At 34.5% G+C, this 19,378-nt stretch overlaps 2 protein-coding genes across 3 annotated transcripts in view; one reads left to right on the top strand and one right to left on the bottom strand.

Moving 5' to 3' along the window:
• Window positions 1-1,263: 1,263 nt before the first annotated feature.
• Window positions 1,264-15,353, bottom strand: LOC125682502 (mothers against decapentaplegic homolog 5-like). The gene is made up of 6 exons (XM_048923130.2): window positions 15,181-15,353; window positions 14,224-14,651; window positions 13,782-13,979; window positions 13,461-13,598; window positions 4,430-4,651; window positions 1,264-4,219 (listed from the first exon to the last, which is right to left on the bottom strand). Exons 2-6 carry the CDS (start codon window positions 14,636-14,638, stop codon window positions 3,819-3,821), a joined length of 1,374 nt encoding a protein of 457 aa, XP_048779087.1. The 5' UTR covers window positions 14,639-14,651; window positions 15,181-15,353; the 3' UTR covers window positions 1,264-3,818.
• A 13-nt stretch (window positions 15,354-15,366) lies between these two features.
• LOC125682500 (glutathione S-transferase C-terminal domain-containing protein homolog) overlaps window positions 15,367-19,378 on the top strand; it is a 17,486-nt gene continuing 13,474 nt past the window's right edge. Inside the window, exons 1-2 of one of the 2 annotated variants that reach the window (XM_048923125.2) lie at window positions 15,367-15,655; window positions 17,575-17,939. In XM_048923125.2, coding sequence (XP_048779082.2) covers window positions 17,580-17,939 — 360 coding nt within the window. In that variant the 5' untranslated portion in view covers window positions 15,367-15,655; window positions 17,575-17,579. The remainder of the gene's footprint in view (window positions 15,656-17,574; window positions 17,940-19,378) is intronic. The other variant, XM_048923126.2, reaches the window with a different exon arrangement.

Below are 19,378 nucleotides of genomic sequence, written 5' to 3'. Positions count from 1 at the left end.
TCCGAGGGACTGTTTATTTAGATTTCAATGGTCAAGTTTTAGTCTGTATCATGTTGAAATTGAGCAAGATATAATTTTCCATTTGTGTTGTATAATTTTTCATTTGAATTGTATATTTTCCATTTGTATTGTATCTGAGGGATTGTTTATTTTTAATCTGTTATGAGGGATTCCATTGGTCAAGTTTTAGCCTATATCGTGTTGATAACGAGCAAGATGTTGTGGATACTAAACCACAAGAAAAACTGGTCCCCTATTTCCGTGCAGGACTACACGAGGTTGATAAGCGAAGGAAAGTTCATTAGAATCTACATAAACAGTATTTATGAAAAAGATATAGCCAATCTAATCATGTTTAAAACCAATGAAATCCTTTGTAACAAACCTAAGTAATCAATCCCTCGGATGCATTATAAATGAAAAATTATATACAATGCAAATACAAACGAAAATTTTCACAATACAAATGAAAAATTTATTATACAAAATACATGTACAATTGATGAAATATGTAATATACATATGTAGTAGTTACATGACACGAGATGTATACAAAATATCGTGAGTTATTACTGACCCCCTTCCCATATTTAGTCTTTTTTGCATCCACCAATAGATTCAATTTGAAACACGTGATTTACTCAATTGTCAATTTATTGTTTTTTATTCATTTATCTTAATTTTATTTAGTTGATTATCGCATGTGATATTATGGATATTGCCACACTTTTGATATGTGATGAACACCTCCCCAAGGATAAAAAAAAATCAAATCATGGTCATGGGATAATCTAATAAAACTATTGTTCCTTAGGTAGAATTTCAACTGATCGATGTCAAGTGGTCTTATTCTAAATATTGTCACCAAATCTAAAGACGTAATTGTAACTGATGATATTCAGATCGCGACTCCATTGAAACCTAGACGCATGGGCGATCTTAATTAAGAGTTACTGTATTATATATTCAGGAAAGACTTGCATATTGAATGTTTAGTATCCCGGTAACCTCACGTTGGACAGATGACCGTAGGAGCTAGGACAGGGCTACAACCGAAGTTTAAAGTTTCAACTATGATTTTAAAAAAAATGTTCAGCTAATTGTGAGCAAGATGATGGTGAGCATCAAAGCCCATAAAACCGCTTGATTTTTCTTCTCTTTATCAACAACTAATTTTTTCTCCTCTTTATTAACAACCAATATTACCAAAGTAATCTTCACTCCCTGTATAGTATCTAGTAAACTGAAGGACAACTGACACTGTTAAGAAGTTCTCTTTTATTATGCAGCTGATGACATCTGAAGCAGTATACCAATACATGCAGTGATAGCTAAAAGCAGGGAAAAAAGGCAGTTGTCACATCAATACTGGTGACCCCTACAAGTTGTAAAACTATGTATCCATGGCAAAATAGAAAGTTCCGACTGATCTGAAAATATATGGATTGCACAGAGAAAGTCAATATGGACAAATTAGTTATGTTCACGGAATCTAATAAATGGGTACAAGTAAAGAAATGGAGATGATATATCACTGCCCGAGGAGATTCCTGGTGTGTCACAAGTCAAGCCATTTGTTCAAACATTGATACCAAACGCAAAAATTGTGTTGATAACTTGATATCATTGAAAATATTTCTGTTATCATAAATCATGAACTTATTATTATGGCATGGTCAGATCTAAACATAGGCTGCCTTCTTATCATCTTCATAAAATCACCTGTTATTGATACACAAAAAGTTACTTCAAAAATGAAAAACTGTTCTCCCCTGATGAACAACATGACAATGATAGGACAGTATAAACATGACAGTTATCTTATTCTCATTTTCACAAACAATACAGTAGTACTACAAATCAGTCACAAGCTGCATTATATAGAAATCAATATTCATCAACAAAATATTACACCTCTTCAATGAAAAGCACAGCGCAAAATCTTTTAAAATGTGATATATATATATATAGATAAAATACAACCTATTTTTTAATTTTTCATATATAATAACATTAAAAAAAAATTCAACAATAAAAAACTCACAATTTTCAGCTTTTTATGAAGCAGACCTGGGGTCTGTTGCAAATCAGCACAAATCACCCAATTCACTAGTGAAATACTCCCCAAGAAAAACAATGTCCTACAACTGATCAAGACGTACATTACTTATCAGACACCAGGCCCGGATTTCTTGAAATAAACTTAAGTTGAAACTTAGATGCAGTCTCAAGATTTTACTCAAATTTTGACTGCTCAAATAAATGAAAACTCAAACTCATTAGTTTCATATTTTTTTTTGTGGAGAAATCCCAGCCAGATAAAAGATGTCATTCAAAACTGATCTTGTTGAAGCCATTCTTTAGTTATGGAATCACCCTAACCATGCCTACAATCATTTATATCAATGCTGGCATATAATAAGTAATCTACAACTTTTGATAGTAATTATGTAACAGCGATTATATATTTTTATATCACATCACCTGCTGTTTCTCTCAGTGAGGAATAGACTATAAAATTATAAATTCAGCACTTTCTGTAACATGTCAGGAAAATTTTTTAACAACTTGAAATGAATTTCTTTCACCAAATTATATATATCCATGTATATGTGTAAATAAATGCTTTGAGCAGAACTTAAAAATCATCTATATGCATCATATGCAGCTGAAAATAAATCAAAATGGCAAATTTTTTATTTTTTTCCCCCTGTGTTTTTTATGTTGTTTTTTTACGAAACAAATGTACATGCACAAACAATCTTTTGACAAAAGGGTACAATCTCTTACACTTAGTTGTTCATAATATTGCAGATGATACAGGGTTAATATTCCTGTCAAATGAAGAAAAAACAAACAAAGAAGTTACCATACTTAAGTAAGAGACCATGTATAATAAATACATTAAGGAGAACTGATGAATTGCTTAAAATCATATCTATATGACATCAAATCATATGAACTTGTACACCATGTACTGATCATAAATAGCTCATGTGCATCATGTTCAAATCAAAAACAGTGAAAAGAAGAGTAGTCTCAAATAAGTCAAATTTAGTGATAACAAGGTTTCTTTTATCTGACAATCACATATGCCTTTCAGCTCTTCCAATACATTTCTACAAAATCTTTAATAGATTTAAACCAGAATTGCATGGCATTCTCAAAATTAAATCCAGCTGTAATTTACCCTGCATTTCTAATGTAATGGAGGAAAAAACCCCATGGCTAATTTTACTACTCATAATAACTACCATCTAAGCTTAAGGCTTTTGTGTCAACAAATAGTGTTAGTTATACAAAGACTGTTAGAGGAGCATAGTGTTTACACCCACAAAACAACAACTGACATGCACAAGAACTGTTAAATATATATATACATATTTATTTTACCATTTCATCTTTCAAATAACTTATTCTGTAGTTCCCCATTTTTTTCTTACATTACGATAATGGTTCACTTTGTTAATAAATCTCACAACTCAGCCACTCTTTGCAACATTTCCAAGGTTTGATCGGTTTACCCTTTAAAACAATACAACTTCAAATTCGGTGATACATAAATGTAATATAGCTGACAATGGTAGGCAACTCTGACATATAAAGCACTAAACTTATTTGGAATGCAAAGTAAATTAATCAATTATACAATTAGTAAATTAAGTATCAAAACATTCTGATATAACATATAAATGTTGTAATTCTAGTTGGACAACTCCATTTTTAGCTTGACATTTCGATGTACATGACAACACTGAGTGACCGATGATATTTTTTGGCCTCGAGATCGGATGGTTTTAGAGACGGAGGATTGATGATCAGGAAACAGATGAGATGGGGTTATGTGGAGATCCCATTTGGGTCAAGACTTTGTCCAGCCACTGCAGGGGGCCATTCAAATGAATCTCAATCCAGCATGGAGTACTGGTGACATCTTGACGATGGTACTCTGCCCCCCAACCCTTGACGAAGCTCATCCTTATTGTGCACATCTTGGTGAGTTCATATACAGCTTCAAAACCATGGTTGACAGACTGGCTGAGCAAGGCTGCAAACTCCTGGTTGTTGAAGATCTTCAAGCTGCAGCCTGGAGGAATTTTGCAGACTGTGGTGGGGTGAAATCCATGGTGATAATTGCAATTACGACTCTGAACAAATATACTGGAGTCACTCAGGCACTCTGCAAACACCTCTCCACCCACGTAATACAGATGTACACCTACAGAATATCATATTAAATATAAATGACTGGCACATGGGAAAAATTCTCTGTTTGTGTATGTTTTCTTATCAAAGACAAAATTTTACTCTTATCAGTGATTATGATTACCATGTACAATATATGTAAAACCTTTGTTTAGTCATAAAGTACAATCAATGTGTGCATCTTTACTCCTCTCAGTATGACATTTCTGTCTGAAACTCTTACCTTTACTGATGTGTCTCCTAGTGTTTTCTATGGTTGAATTGCGGTTGACATTTGACAGAAGACCCAAACAAAATCGATCTGCGTTGTTGGAGGGATCAGTAAAGCCGTCCACTACAATACTCGTTTGTGATGCATGGAAAGCCTCTCCCACTCGGTTATTGAGCTCATAGTACACAATGGAGCACCAGAACTGAGGTTCCTGGTAGGTAACTGCCTGCATATCTACAACCAGGAAAACTCTACATGAAACACATGTCCACAAATCTAAAGGACCTATAGGTAAGTATGGTTGTCACCTGAGACCCAGGGTGTTCAATATCCTGTTGTTTTCATCCCATCCCTAACTTCATACATGCCTAAGACAGGGTTCATTAGTCTTATAATTTAATATTACAACTATAGACCTATGGGAAATGAAATTTCAAAAATTTCAGTACAGGGATTATTACCATCATAATTATTCACACAGGTCAATTGCCAGGTCCCAGGATCATGAAACATCTTGAGCTTAAGTCAAAATCTGAATACTGTAGAGGGGAATAATTTCACAGGCTGTAATTTTCGCGTTTTTTTCCATTTCAGACAAATTCACAGGTTCATAAATTTGTGTATTTGAATCACAACTTAGGTCCCCTCCCCCCAACACATTGTGTATTAAAGACTAATAAAAATAAAAATATTCATGGTTTCTAAAATTTGCGGACTTGTCTTGACAGTGAATATAGCAAAAATTCCCACCGCAATTTATTTCCCCCCTATACAGTATTGTGGTGAAATGACTGAGAAGTCAATCATTCCAAAATAAAATTGCTATTCAAAATTGTTTCATCAAATTTCTAGTGTCTGTAAATAAAGAGTTTCAGTTCAAAAGTGATGAATATTTTACAGGTGATCGAAATTTTGACTCAAGTCCGAGTTTGTTGCATGATCCTGGGGCCAGGAGTAGATATCCAGGGCTCGAGACTAACTGTTTATGTCATCAGTCCAGTCTGACTGATATCGTATAATTTCAACCAGTCCGCAGAAAAATTCATCAGTCCACTAGAGTTTTCCAGTAAAGATTATACATATTTCGTTAATGTTAATAAAATGAAATAATGAAATTTAAGTAGATTTGCCTCAGACAATATTGTAATACTTATGTGAGATTTATAAAATTAACTTATTGTGTTCATCTAATATCTTCAGAGAAATACAAAATGCATGTTTAAGAGTCCATAAGTATGTTTTCCAAAATGACGTTTTAGAAAATTGACCAGTCCCATTGGACTGACTAAAACAAATATCAGTCAATCTGCCATGAGCCCTGCTATCTTTAAAGATTTTAAGGATTTTTTTTTCATATGCTCAAATTAGTCTCATCCTATGGTCTCAATCCAGGAAAAATGAATTAATAGATTCATTTTGTTACAGTGCTTATTTAGAGGACATGATCTTTTGAGATCTGTACTGAAGGATATCTTGAGCAATTAAGTAAAAAAAAAACACCATTCCCAGACAATACAAAAACATTTATGCTTAAATAATTCCCTTCATTGCTATAGAAATACCATTACCAAATGTACAACCACCTTAACCTAACAACAAAAAACAACATTACATCAAATCACAATGAACTCTTCACTCATCTTATATTTGAGTTACAATGTTTCAAATAATGTGAAATTCCAAAAAGAACAATTCTAAATGACTACATAATGTAGCTGACTATTTTAATTCTAAATGACTACATAATGTAGCTGACTATTTTCTGTTTATATGGAGTACTGTAAGATGATTCAATATTCTTCTGAGATCAAACAGTTGCTAACAAAATAAAAGAGCTTTTCTATTTAAGAACAACCATAGAAACTTACCACTCAATTTGACAATTGTTTTGTTAGCTAAAATATATATTATATATTTTAAAAAAAAAGACACATCAATGTATTTCACATTATTTGAAACTTACCATTATATTGCACTATTAACTTTAATATTGCAGCTTTCTGATAAGTGAGGAGTTCATTCTGACTTGAAGTAATGTTCATTTTTGATGTTAGGTTTTGGTTGTGGTGACATTAAAAAAAAAATGATATAAATTAATATTAATTAACAAAAATATGCAGTTTTACAACCTGTCAAATCATCTTACTGTGTGCTTTCACTATAATTCTAAAACCAGCAATTTTCATGCCAGTCATTCCATAACAGTGAGATTGATGGTTCGACAAATGAAGTCCCATCGAGTACAATGTTTTGGATGATAATTCTGACATTATCTGTGTAGATGACATTTTCCATAAATTGAACAAACAAGAGGCCCATGGGCCACATCGCTCACCTGAGTCACCTTGGCCCATATCTGAAGACTTTCCATATATATTTGCATGTAAAACCTTAGTCCCTATTATGGCCCAAACTACCCTTTGCAAACTTGAATCTACACTATGTCAGAAAGCTTTCATGTAAATGTCAACTTCTTTGGCCCAATGGTTCTTGAGAAGAAGATTTTTAAAGCTTTTACCCCCCCCCCCCCCACTTGTGGCCCCATCCTACCCCCCGGGGGCCATGATTTGAACAAACTTTAATCTGCACTATGTCAGAAAGTTTTCTTGTAAATATCAGCTTTTCTGACTCAATGGTTATTGAGAAAAAGATTTTAACTATATATTTGTATGTGAAACTTTGATCCCCCTTGTGGCCCCATCCTACCCCCGGGGGCCATGATTTGAACAAACTTGAATCTGCACTATGTCAGAAGGTTTTCATGTAAAAATCAGCTTTTCTGGCTCAGTGGTTCTTGAGAAGAAGATTTTCCCTATATATTTGTATGTAAAACTTTGATCCCCTATTGTGGCCCCATCCTACCCCCAGAGCCCATGATTTGAACAAACTTGAATCTGCATTATGTCAGGAAGCTTTCATATGTAAATCTCAGCTTTTCTGGCTTAGTGGTTCTTGAGAAGAAGATTTTTAAAGTTTCCCCCTATATATTTGTATGTAAAACTTTGACCCCCCCCCCTTGTGGCCCCATCCTACCACTGGGGGCCATGATTTGAACAAACTTGAATCTGCAATATGTCAGGAAGCTTTCAGGTAAATTTCAGCTCTTCTGGCCCAGTGGTTCTTGAGAAGAAGATTTTTAAATGACTCCACCCTATTTTTGTGATTATCTCCCCTTTGAACAAATTTGAAAGCCCTTCACCCAAGGACGCTTTTGGCCAAGTTTGGTTGAAATTGACCCAGTGGTTCTGGAGAAGAAGTCGAAAATGTGAAAAGTTTAACAGACGACGGACAAAAAGCGATCAGAAAAGCTCATTTGAGTTTTCAGCTCAGGTGAGCTAAAAATTTAACAAAAAAAGACTGAAGAAATTGCTGCTATATTTAATAATAATAAAAAAACACCAAAAAAAAAACCCTTGGATGCAGAGACTTAAAAATGAAATTTTATATTCTATGTGAGAATTTGACTTTTTAACATAATCACTTGGTGTTGTCAGTCTGTCTCCTTTACTTTACATAAGATGTATCAAAGATCATGGCATATCATATGACACATTGTTTTAAAAAAAATGTCCAACAGATTTTTCATTTGTCTGACAGAAGTTACCATGCTGTCAGACAAAATGAATTAGGATTTCAATTTCTCTGATATGGACACTGTATCAGATATTGCTACAACTAAATAAGTACATGCAGTAAATTCTACTTCATGATATTGCCAATCAGTGCATAATATGCCAAAATCAATACACATATATATACACTAGTTACATGCACATCTTTGAATAAATAAGAAATTCATTCACAAAAGTAGATGTACAAGTTTGAACTTTATTCTAACTAAGGATGAGTATACTTCAACTCAATATTTGGCCAATATGTTATACTTGGATCTATTTGCAATGTGTGAAATTAATGGTAGATTGAAAGGCAAGATCTATTAAAAAAAATTGTTTATTCTATTTAAGAAATAAAGTTCAGTTTTGAAAAACACATGAAGGCATGAACTGAGATGTTTTACACTAGTATACATCATGAAGTCAAGTGTGTTTAAAGCGCTTCACGAAAAGTATACCAGTGTAAAGCATTGCAGGTCACACCCTAATGCATTTTTGAAATTAAATATAATATCTGTATTTACATTCTACTTTCACATCTGTCAGAATTCGTAAGTTTCGAGATAAGAGCTCTTCTGTGTAAGAGGTGTATTTAGAGGAAATTTGAATGCCTATTAAAGTGGGACAGAGTGGACCAGTCCGGCCTACAGTCAGTGAGGAAAACAATCAAGTTAATTAAAAGCAACCTCTCTTTAAGTAAGTAAATGTGAGAAATACAAAATACTACATAAAAATGTTTTAATTAATTAAAACAATGTCATATTTGCAATTAATATCCTTGATATGATACCTACAACCAACAAAATAATGTGATATATAATAATTCAATGTATCTAAATTATTCCCCAACTTACTTATATAACTTACTTAGTGTATCAGTCGAATTCAGGTGATCAAACAGCATATGAGAAACTTACTGAGTATATTCACTTACGCAGTGATGAATATTTGTCCCACTACCGCATGTAAACAAATTGTTTCGCGCCTTACTTTGTATGAGAGCACTCCAAAGGGAAATAACTTGGACATATCTTTAAAGTGGCATATTAACAGCCATTTAAAGATATGTACTGTATTTATCAAGATTCAAATACACATTGTTCAAATCTGCATCGTCATGATTATATTCATGAGGAAATGGCAATCATTACAATATCGAAGGCAAAAACATTGGAAATGATAATACTGTACATGTATACATGTGTGCAAAAGAAAAAGATTAAAGTCTCATAATAGCTTTGAAGTGACATAAAAAATGTACAGGCATGACTTAAAATTGTACAGCCTCTGCAATAGAGGATACAGGTAATTAACAAATTGCAAACTATAAATAGGCACCTTTTCCCACCACTGAGGTGTTGATACCAGGTACCTATACTGCTCCTTGTTTGTTTAATGCTATTTTGTTTTACTAGAAAACAACTACAGCAACATGAGACAATGATCCCGAAAGTTACGTACAAACTTAATTATCATTTTTGTAACCATAGCAAAGGAAAAATAATTAGTACTGTAGAGAGAAATATTTTAAATTCCAAAAGTCGATATTAGCACTTGGTAAGCTGGGTTTATTCTCACCTAGCCGAAATAAATTTTTGAGTGTGAAATTTAATTATCAAATCAACTACAGGCAAGGTGCGCTAATGTTTCCATCACGGTCATTTTTTTTTTTTTTAAGTCTTGATTTCAAGGGCCTGGGCCTTTCCAATTGAAAAAAAATAGCGACATTTGCTTGAAATTGGGAAAAATGTTTCATACAAGGAAGTAGGGAGAAAACCAATCCAGAGTGCATTAAGGTATAATTGGACTCCTTTTGACTTTCAATTTGGTCAAAGTTTACCTCATTCAAATAAGCAGAGGTAAAAAAAATTAGGTTCACTTCACAATTTTAAACTATATTTTATTCACAAAGTGAATGGGATCGGGCAGCAGGCATAGCCCATTTAAGTCCTCTCCCTAAACTTCACAATTTTGAAGCAAAAATTGTAATTTGTGGGCCTGTGAAGAAGATTTAGTGTTCAAAATTAACCATAGACCGATAGACCGAGTCTATGTCAAATGACACCAGTCTATGCCAATTGTATTTGGGATAGACCAAATTGTCTATGCCGATTTTCTAGATTTAAAGCAAAAGTCAACATCTGATAAACGTTATGAGGAAAGGAGGACATTGTTATTGAAATGGAAAAGAAATATGCTTTCTAAGTATACATTTGAAGTAAATAATAATGTTTTAAATTTGTGTTATTTTTTTTCAATGTTGCGGTCTATGCCAATTTCATGAGGTCTATGTCATCTTGTTTTGGCATAGACCTGTGATCTATACCAGGGTTCGAAATTAACTCATGTCCGTAAGTCCGAGACTAGTAAAAAACGTGTCGGACTAGTGAACTCTCTATAGCACTAGTCCGTACGGACTAGTGAAAATCCGGAGATCAATCTTCAATTGGTAAAGATTTTTAGGAAGATTTGTCTGAGTCTCTTAGATGTTTGAACTTATGGTTGATTACCTGCATGGTCAAGTGTTTGCATGACTATGACATCCTGATCTTTCAAACACATGGAATGCATTTGAGACCGCCGTTCTTCGAACGTGCACAAATTGTCAAATTCCTGCCAATTCCGAACGCCGAGTACACATCACGAGAACGTGTTCTAGGTGTAAGAATTGCAAGTAGTGTGGTCTGAGAACATGCACGTTTGTGCGCACATGTTCTCGTCATTCGAGACTCTAGCACAGTAGTTCATAACACTATAGCTCATGACTTGGTCAATCGAGTGAATTTTATTGACTTTATTGATAAAATTTCGAACTCCTGTGACTCTAAAATCTGAGCACCAAAACAACAGGAATATCGATCTCGAACGCACTTATGGACATTTATAAAAGGATTAACTCAGAGGTTAATATTGCCTGCTTCTGAAGATTTTAAATGCGAAATAAAAGATGGTGGTCTCTTTTCCTTCTGTAGGTGTCAGAAATTGAATTGTTTGCAACTGTGATGTGTTTGGTTTGATTAAAATGAAGATCATTTTATGATATACTGGACGGACTAGTGAAATGCTTTGCGGACTAGTGAACATCAACGGTGAGTAGTCCGTACGGACTAGTGCTTGAAAAAGTTAATTTCGAACCCTGTATACCAAGTTTTAAACCAATTTCGAACACTGGATTTATGAACAATTGAACAATTAGGCTACTCTGCTTGATTTGCTTTCATTGTTTGGGAATTTCAAAGCAAATATTGAAATACCTGCTTTTTAGCATTGGGAATGGGGGCCTTATTTCGGCCCCCTACAGACCCTAAAAAATTCCTAAGGGTAGAGAATTAGATAATAAGAATTAAAATTAGGTGAGATAATGAGTTAAGTAACCGTTGAGATAAGTTTCGACTTATTATTTCTTCAATTTACAACACAAATTCATATATTATATGTATTCAATATATCCATAAAACCCCTTCCACAATTTTTTCATTTTGTCATTGTTAGAAAGACCTATTCTTTCCCTTCCAAGTTCTGAAAATCTAGATAAAGAAACAACAAGAGGTCCAATGGCCATATGCTCACCTGAGTCACCTTGGCTCATATTTAAAGATTTTCCCTATATGTTCGCATGTAAAACTTTGATCCCTATTGTGACCCCAACCTACTCCCAGGGGCCATGATTTTTCAAAATTGAATCTGGACTATGTCAGGAAGCTTTCATGTGAATGTAGACTTTTCTGGCCCAGTGATATTTATAAGATTTTTAATGATTTTCCCTATATATTTGTATGTAAAAATTGATACCCTATTGTCGCCTCATCTTACCCCAGGGGGGCCATGATTTTAACAAACTTGAATCTGCACTATGTAAGGAAGCTTTCATGTAAATTTCCACTTTCCCGGCCCAGTAGCTTTTGAGAAGATTTTTAAACATTTTCCCTACATATTTGTATATAAAACTTTGATCCCCTATTGTGGCCCCATCCTATCCTCGGGGGCAATGATTTTAACAAACTTCAATTTGCACTATGTTAGAAAGCTTTCATGTAAATTTCCACTTTCTTGGCTCAGTAGTTTTTGAGAAGACCTTTAAAGATTTTCCCTATATATTTTTATGTAAAACTTTGATCCGCCCTTGTGGCCCCACCCCATCCTACCTGGTAGTTTTTGAGAAGATTTTGAAAGATTTTCCCTATATATTAGTATGCAAAACTTTGATCCCCCCTTGTGGCCCCATCCTACCCCCAGGGGCCATGATTTTTACAAACTTTAATTTGCACTATGTCAAAAAGCTTTCATGTAAATATCAGCTTTTCTGGTTCAGTGGTTCTTGAGAAGATTTTTAAAAGATTTTTTCCTATATATTTGTATGTAAAACTTTGATCCCCTATTGTGGCCCCAACCTACCACCAGAGGCCATGATTTGAAAAACTTGAATCTGCACTATGTCAGGAAGCTTTCATGTAAATCTCAGCTCTTCTGGCTCAGTGTTTCTTGAGAAAAAGATTTTTAAAGATTTTCCTCTATTTATTCTCATGTAAAACTTTGATCCCCTATTGTGACCCCAACCTAAATATATACATTTTATGTACAACTTTGATCCCCTATGGTGGCCCCAACCTACCACAGGGCAATGATTTGAACATACTTGAATCTGCACTATGTCAGGAAGCTTTCATGTGAATGTCAGCTCTTTTGGCCCATTGGTTCTTGAGAAGAAGATTTTTCTCTATTTTAATATTCCCATGTAAAACTTTGATCCCCTATTGTGACCTCAACCTACCCCCCAGGGCCATGATTTAAATAAACTTGAATCTGCACTATGTCAGGAGGCTTTCATGTAAATCTTAGCTCTTCTGGCTCTGTGGTTCTCGAGGAGAAGATTTTTAAAGATTTTCCCTATATTTTTATGTAAAATTTTGATCCCCTATTGTGGCCCCATCCTACCCCCGGAGGCCATGATTTGAACAAACTTGAATCTGCACTATGTCAGGAAGTTTTCATGTAAATGTTAGTTCCTCTGGCCCAATGGTTCCTAAGAAGATTTTTAAATGACCCTTTTTTGTGATTATCTCCCCTTTGAAAGGGGCATGGCATTTGAATAAACTCGAAAGCCCTTCATCCAAGGATGTTTTGTGCAAAGTTTGATTGAAATTGACCCAATGGTTCTGGAGAAGAAAATGTGAAAAGTTTACAACGCCGACGACAGAAAATGGACAAATTTTGATCAGAAAAGCTCACTTGACCTTTGGCTCAGGTGAGCCCCCCCCCCCCCCCCCCTCCAATAAAACAAACATAAAACCTGTACAAGAAGGGGGAAACAAACATATCCCAAAACCAAATCACCTGCTATTCAAGAAAGACTGTATACAGCATATATCTAGTGTGACATACATCTGGGGTTATTTCAAACAAGTTCTTGATGATCCAGTTTTGCTTACCTGCAACTCTGTTTCCATGAGAAGGTGTTGGCATTGTGTCCATTGGTTGATGGTGGGGTCGTGGATGGTTGTTTCTGTTTTGATTATTCATATTGGCATTGTCATCATGTGGTTGATAGGCTGGTGGTGGTGTGCCAGCTTCAAACACAAAACAAATGTCAGACACACAAAACTGTTTCTTCGACAGCAGATAAAATTTTAATCTAAAAGTTTTTATACTGAAACTCAAACGAAATCAAATTTACTTGTAGCATGAATTTGTACATCAATCACTGTTACTGTCTGACACATGATTAGGTTACATTTTGCAATACTGCTTACCTGGTAAACCATATGGACTGCCTGGTCCTGAGCTACCAGGAGAGTTGGGTCCCTGGGATGGGTGAAAGCCATTAGGGTCAAAGCTAATGTTTTGTGGCATTGCTGGTTCTGGGGCTTGTTGGAATGGGGGCAATGAAGGTGGTGATCCATGATTGGCAGGAAATTCACTGTAGCGAGGAACAAGGACTGGTGGTAACACTGAAATAGAATCTCAATGCATAAATTTATCAGAAAGGAAAATATTACAATGAACATTTAATTTTCTGTATTGTGCTTTGCAATCTTTACATATTAGTTGATTAAGTGAATTTTCACATATTAACTTATTAATTCTAATAAACTTTATATCACAATGTTGATATTCTATTCATTAGTTTTGTTCAGTGCAGTGTGAATAATATTTACGATTCTTAATAAGAACAACACTACTAGTTATTTATACCTGGGCTCTCTACTCTTTTGTAATGGTAAGGATTAATGCAGACTTCTTTCTGTTTAGCACTAAATGGGTATTCACATATATCTAAAGGTTTTAACTCATGATGACTCTGCAAATCTGGCCATCGCCACACTCTACAATAAATGACATGTGGCAGTCCCTTCCTGTGGGATACTTGTAGTCGACCATCCAATGATCTAGGAATTGTAACACATTTACTTGGTTGTCCAGGGCAACTCAAGGCTTTCTCTAACTCCTCTAATGCACCTTTCTTTTTCTTCAGTTTCTTTACCAAGGAGTCAACTGCCTTTTCTGCCCATTTTTCTTCCTCATCTCCTTGTTTCCAACCAAGAAGCCTCTTTACTGCCGGACTTGTGAACGAGAATAGACTGTTTAAACTGGACATAGGGGAACTCATTCCAATGTATATCCTGTAAAGACAACATTTAATTTTACAATTATGAGGAGGGAAATATGGTCAATATAATTTGACATTACAAATATATATAAATTATATAAATATATATACAGTATTTACTGGTTCCAAACTAGCAAAGAATTAAAGATCACACTACATTCATATGCTGAATCATATTTCATGGTATAATGACTTTACTGAGTAATGAGTATGCTTGGTAGACACTCCTAAAACTATTTCTAACAATATGCCATTATGGTTTTAAATTGGGTCATATACCTAACTAAATTAAATTGTAGCAAATTATTTTTTTAAAACTAACACACGTGTGTAAACATACTTCTAACACATCAAATTATAAATAACAGTATCTAATTGTCGATTGATTAATTTATCCAGCTGCTTGACCAATGAAAATTGTGCATGGTCATATTACATGGGTGCATGTAGGCTTATAATAAAACAAAAACATGGACACAAAACTTGTAGAATCTATGCTCTGGGGCATTCTTCTCTAAAAGAAAAAAGATCTTGCCCTTTACCTCTTGGATCGATACCAAAATCTTCTTAGAGATCCTTGTAAATAATTAACTGATAATTGTAACTTTCCATCAATCTAATATCCGACTTGGCGATCAAAATTAACGGTATAGCGAATAGGCGACAGAACGACGAGAAACCGATTTACCAACTTATCATGTAAAATTACTTCGCTTTCCGGAAGAAAAATAACTTCCTTTTCGGTGATATCAAGTCGTAAGATACCATGTATTTGTATAATGAATATTACTCTGGATAAAAATTTATATGGGAATTTTAATTTGTTCAGAAAGCAAGCAATATCATCTTTAAACATTACTTTTTAGAAAGTGTTCTCTGGAATTATTTTGTCGAGTCGGCAGGTTATTTATGAATGAAAAGCGCCTGCGCTTTGTACTGTGACGTCAGGGCACTGGCGACGGTGTGACGGCAAACGCAAGATGACCTATTAACCGGGAAAATGCACTGAAGCTACTGGTATGACTACACTTTCGGGTTTGCATGTTCTAGGAGTAGTCCGATTGGGTTGTATTTATTGTTTTGTAGGCTTACGTATAAAGTGATATACTCTCTAGAATTTGAAATTCTGTAATCGGAAACGCTGTATTACATGGAAAGAGGAAATTCGAGGAGTTGCTGTAGATCTACTTTCACTTTGCATTTGAACACAAATACACAGACAATTAAAAGATATATCTTGTATGGTTTGCAGGGATATCAGTAAAGAGTTTGTTAAATATATATATATATACATACACATGTTGGAAAACAGGAACACGATTACAAGTCCGACCCCCCCCCCCCCGAATATTTTTTTCATTCGGCAACATATAATCCTTTCAAAACTTTTCTAAAGCTAATTTTGATAATAGAAAGGAAATCTCAAAAAAGATAAAAACCATTGCTCAATAGTAATAGTTGTCATCTTGTTGCAATTAGACAGCAGTAAGTTGATATTTATTTATACAGATTTTTTGTGTGTGTGTTTGTCTTTGTTAGATTCTTGGTAATGTAGCAAGACAAAGTGGATCTGCTTTGATTATTCAAGTGTTATTGATAAGACACACATGAAAAAGGTGACAATAATTAGAATAAGCCACGTAATTTGTATGTATACATGTATAGAATCCTCATTTATACCATCCCTTTAAAATGTTGTTTATTTTTTTTCAGTTGGTAGAAATTCAAATAGTGTCATTTAAACAAAAAATACATTTGGAACTCTCAGCATTTATCATTATGATAGTGAATGTAAAAACTCAGATTAAAAAATGCAGTGTGGTAGGCATGGTAGGTTTGCTTTAACTTTTACGCGTGAATTTCTCTCCCGATGTAAATTATTTGTAAGTCATTGTATTTGACCACACCTATTTTATCTTGCAGCCAATAACTTTAATGGCAGTTTCTATTGTTTAATTGCTATTTATAAAGCCATGTAGCGAACAATTTGTTGAAGCAAGACAGCTGGTCTTGCTAGCTACACTTCTCCTTTCAATCTTCCTACACTGGAATCACGTCTTGTTTGTCTGTTTTGTCCTTATACTTTGCCCCTATTAACTTACTAAATTATTATATTATCTTAGGGTTGGGTTCTTTACCTTATAGTTTATCTAGGCTTTAGGAGTGTGTATTTGTCATATTCATACTGGTAATAAATTTGTAAAGTGTGGTTTATCTTATTTTCATTTCTATTTTGAGTTATTTTTTAATCATAGAGTAGTTGGGTCATTACAAACTTATTTGTTGAAAGTGTCTAAACAGTGCAGAAGTTAACTTTTGATGTCCATAATTTTGTCAACATTTGTTTTATTAATGACTTTATTATAAAGTTTGTGTGTATGTTGCTGTATAACTAAAAGTTAGCATATTACACAAATCTTGAGGCATCTTTTGTTACTTTGCATTTTGAAGTCTAAACTAAAGTGATATTTGTCAACAGAAAATTTTATGACAACATTTCTTAAAACATTGAGATTCGTTTTAGAACATTGTGGTATACAGCTTGTTCGAATAACTTGTTGTGGTCACGAACCATAGAACTTTTAATGCATCAATAATATGTTTATTATCCATCTGTGTGTCTATCAAAGCTCATTCTGTGACACAAAACATTAATCTCTTCTGAGAGAGAGAGTTTCTACAAGATACTTACTCTGAAAATGCATTTAACACATCTGGACTAAAGCATCCTTATTTTCCTAAAAAGCATTTGGTCTCATTACACTTTTATGCTTCACTAATGCATTTATAAGTATTTATTGTATTTATCACAGGTTGTTGACGTTTTAAATATAAGCCTCTCTTTCATATCACGAGGGGATGCTCTGCCTAGTGATGATCTTATTTTTAATTCAATTTCTACCCGTTATAATTTGTTGTTTTTATGAATTTTACAGATGAAATGAGTTTAGCAAGAACTGCGGTGTACATATCTGGTCGTCGTAGTGATGCTGGCACCCAGATTCTTCTTCCTCTGCCATCCGCTGCAGTCGTATTCTTGATCCACTACTGCGACTGTGATGTCTTTGAGTTGGTGTTCGTAGACGAGAAACTCAGTGCCTCTGAATGTGTCAGTGTGAGCTTTGCAGTCTTGTTGGCCACAAAGCACACCTTTACTGACGAGGCATCATGTCCCCATCATTGTGATCTACCAGTGGTGTGTGATGACTCGGTCATTAGGTCTGGGCTGTGCTCTACTCTGCGCTGTCTGATTAAGAAATGTCATGCCAACAACCCAGAGAAAAACCTCCATGACTTATTGGTAAGGGATTTCATAGAGTGTAATAATGATTAACATATAGTTAATGACTAATTTGTGTACTATATACTCAATACAAACTTTTTTATAGGTGTACACAAATACTTTTTTTTTTAGGTCACTCACACTCTTTATAAGTTTTGCACACCTCTTCTCCAAGAATATGGTGTGTTATACTGCTTTGCTATTGATCTGCATCCGTCGTCGTGCATTAACAATTGAACATTTTTAACGTCTTCTTGATAACTGACTACCCTTCCAATCCGATTCTTTCAAATTTGGTATGAAGCATTTTTGGGATAAGGTGGACAGAAATTGTAAATTTCGAGACTCCTGAACCCCTGGGGCCTTAAGGATGGAAGATAAACTAAATGCATAGTCATGTACAACAGGAAGGCTTCCACCAAAATTATCAATTTCTGTTGAGGTTCTGACTCCAGGGTGGGACCAAACTTGAGTTGAATATTTAGTGTTTATGTGTGTCTTCAAGAAAAATAGGACCAATGTTTTTCCTGCCCATTACATCTATAATTAAAACTATTTCATGGATTATTAACAATACATTTAATAAACTTTGCTAACAATACATTTAATAAACTTTGCAGGTATAATATTATCAATGTGTTGTATGGATCTTATAAAATATCTGCTTGATAGGGCCCAACCATGGCGGGTGCCCTATAGTTGTCACTGTCGTTTCGTCCATCTGTCTGTCCATCCATCAGCAATTTCTTTGGCACACAATAACCAGTTTTCCTTAGAAAGATTTCATAAATTTTATACAAAGTCCTTGGATTAGGCAGAGGAAGACCCCATTTTGATTTTCAGATTATCAGCTTTGTCTTTTAACAGAGTTATGGGAGTTTTTATGCCCCCATAATTGGAGATTCGGGGGCATACGGTTTTTGGTCTGTCTGTTTATCCACAAAAACTTTGACCTTGTCCATAACTTTTGAATGGAAGGTGATAGGACTTTCAAATTTCACATGTGTATTCCTTGTGGCAAGACCTGCTTTTCCTTAGGTACTTTGATCTTGATCGAAACAGCTATAGCATGTAATAACTTGAGATTACTTGAGATTTTCATAGAATTTAAAGGTAATGCTCTGATTCTTATTGTCTGTCAACACTTCTATGGCACGCGATAACGTAATTTTAGTTTGAAGTATTTTTCATCAATTCTATATATTTTACTTGGATTAAGCAAAGGAATCAGCCCCTTTTGATTTTTTTGCTGGGCCCTATCTAGTATCTGACTTGTTTCTAATTTCATTTCACATGAAATGTTATGAATTTTAGACCAGGGGGGGGGGGGGGGGGGGGGGTCAGGAAATTTTGTTGGATGTGGGATGTAGCTTAAGCATACATGATTACATTGACAGCAGGTTATGAAATGGGCTTAGCCCATACAGTTATATACATGTATACATATGAAGTTCTAA

The sequence above is a fragment of the Ostrea edulis genome, chromosome 2 (genome assembly GCF_947568905.1).
Source record: "Ostrea edulis chromosome 2, xbOstEdul1.1, whole genome shotgun sequence".
Taxonomy (NCBI): Eukaryota; Metazoa; Mollusca; class Bivalvia; order Ostreida; family Ostreidae; genus Ostrea; species Ostrea edulis.
The sequence above is the reverse complement of the archived record's forward strand: the minus strand, read 5'-3'. Positions and strand labels throughout refer to the sequence as shown.

Excerpts from the sequence above, each read along its gene's own strand:
- LOC125682502 (XM_048923130.2), bottom strand. The coding sequence starts at position 14,638 with ATGAGTTCCCCTATGTCCAGTTTAAACAGTCTATTCTCGTTCACAAGT. Across the intron at positions 13,599-13,781 it reads CAGTCCATATGGTTTACCAG|CTGGCACACCACCACCAGCC; the intron begins GTAAGCAGTATT and ends TTGTGTTTGAAG. Across the intron at positions 4,220-4,429 it reads TAGGAGACACATCAGTAAAG|GTGTACATCTGTATTACGTG; the intron begins GTAAGAGTTTCA and ends GATATTCTGTAG.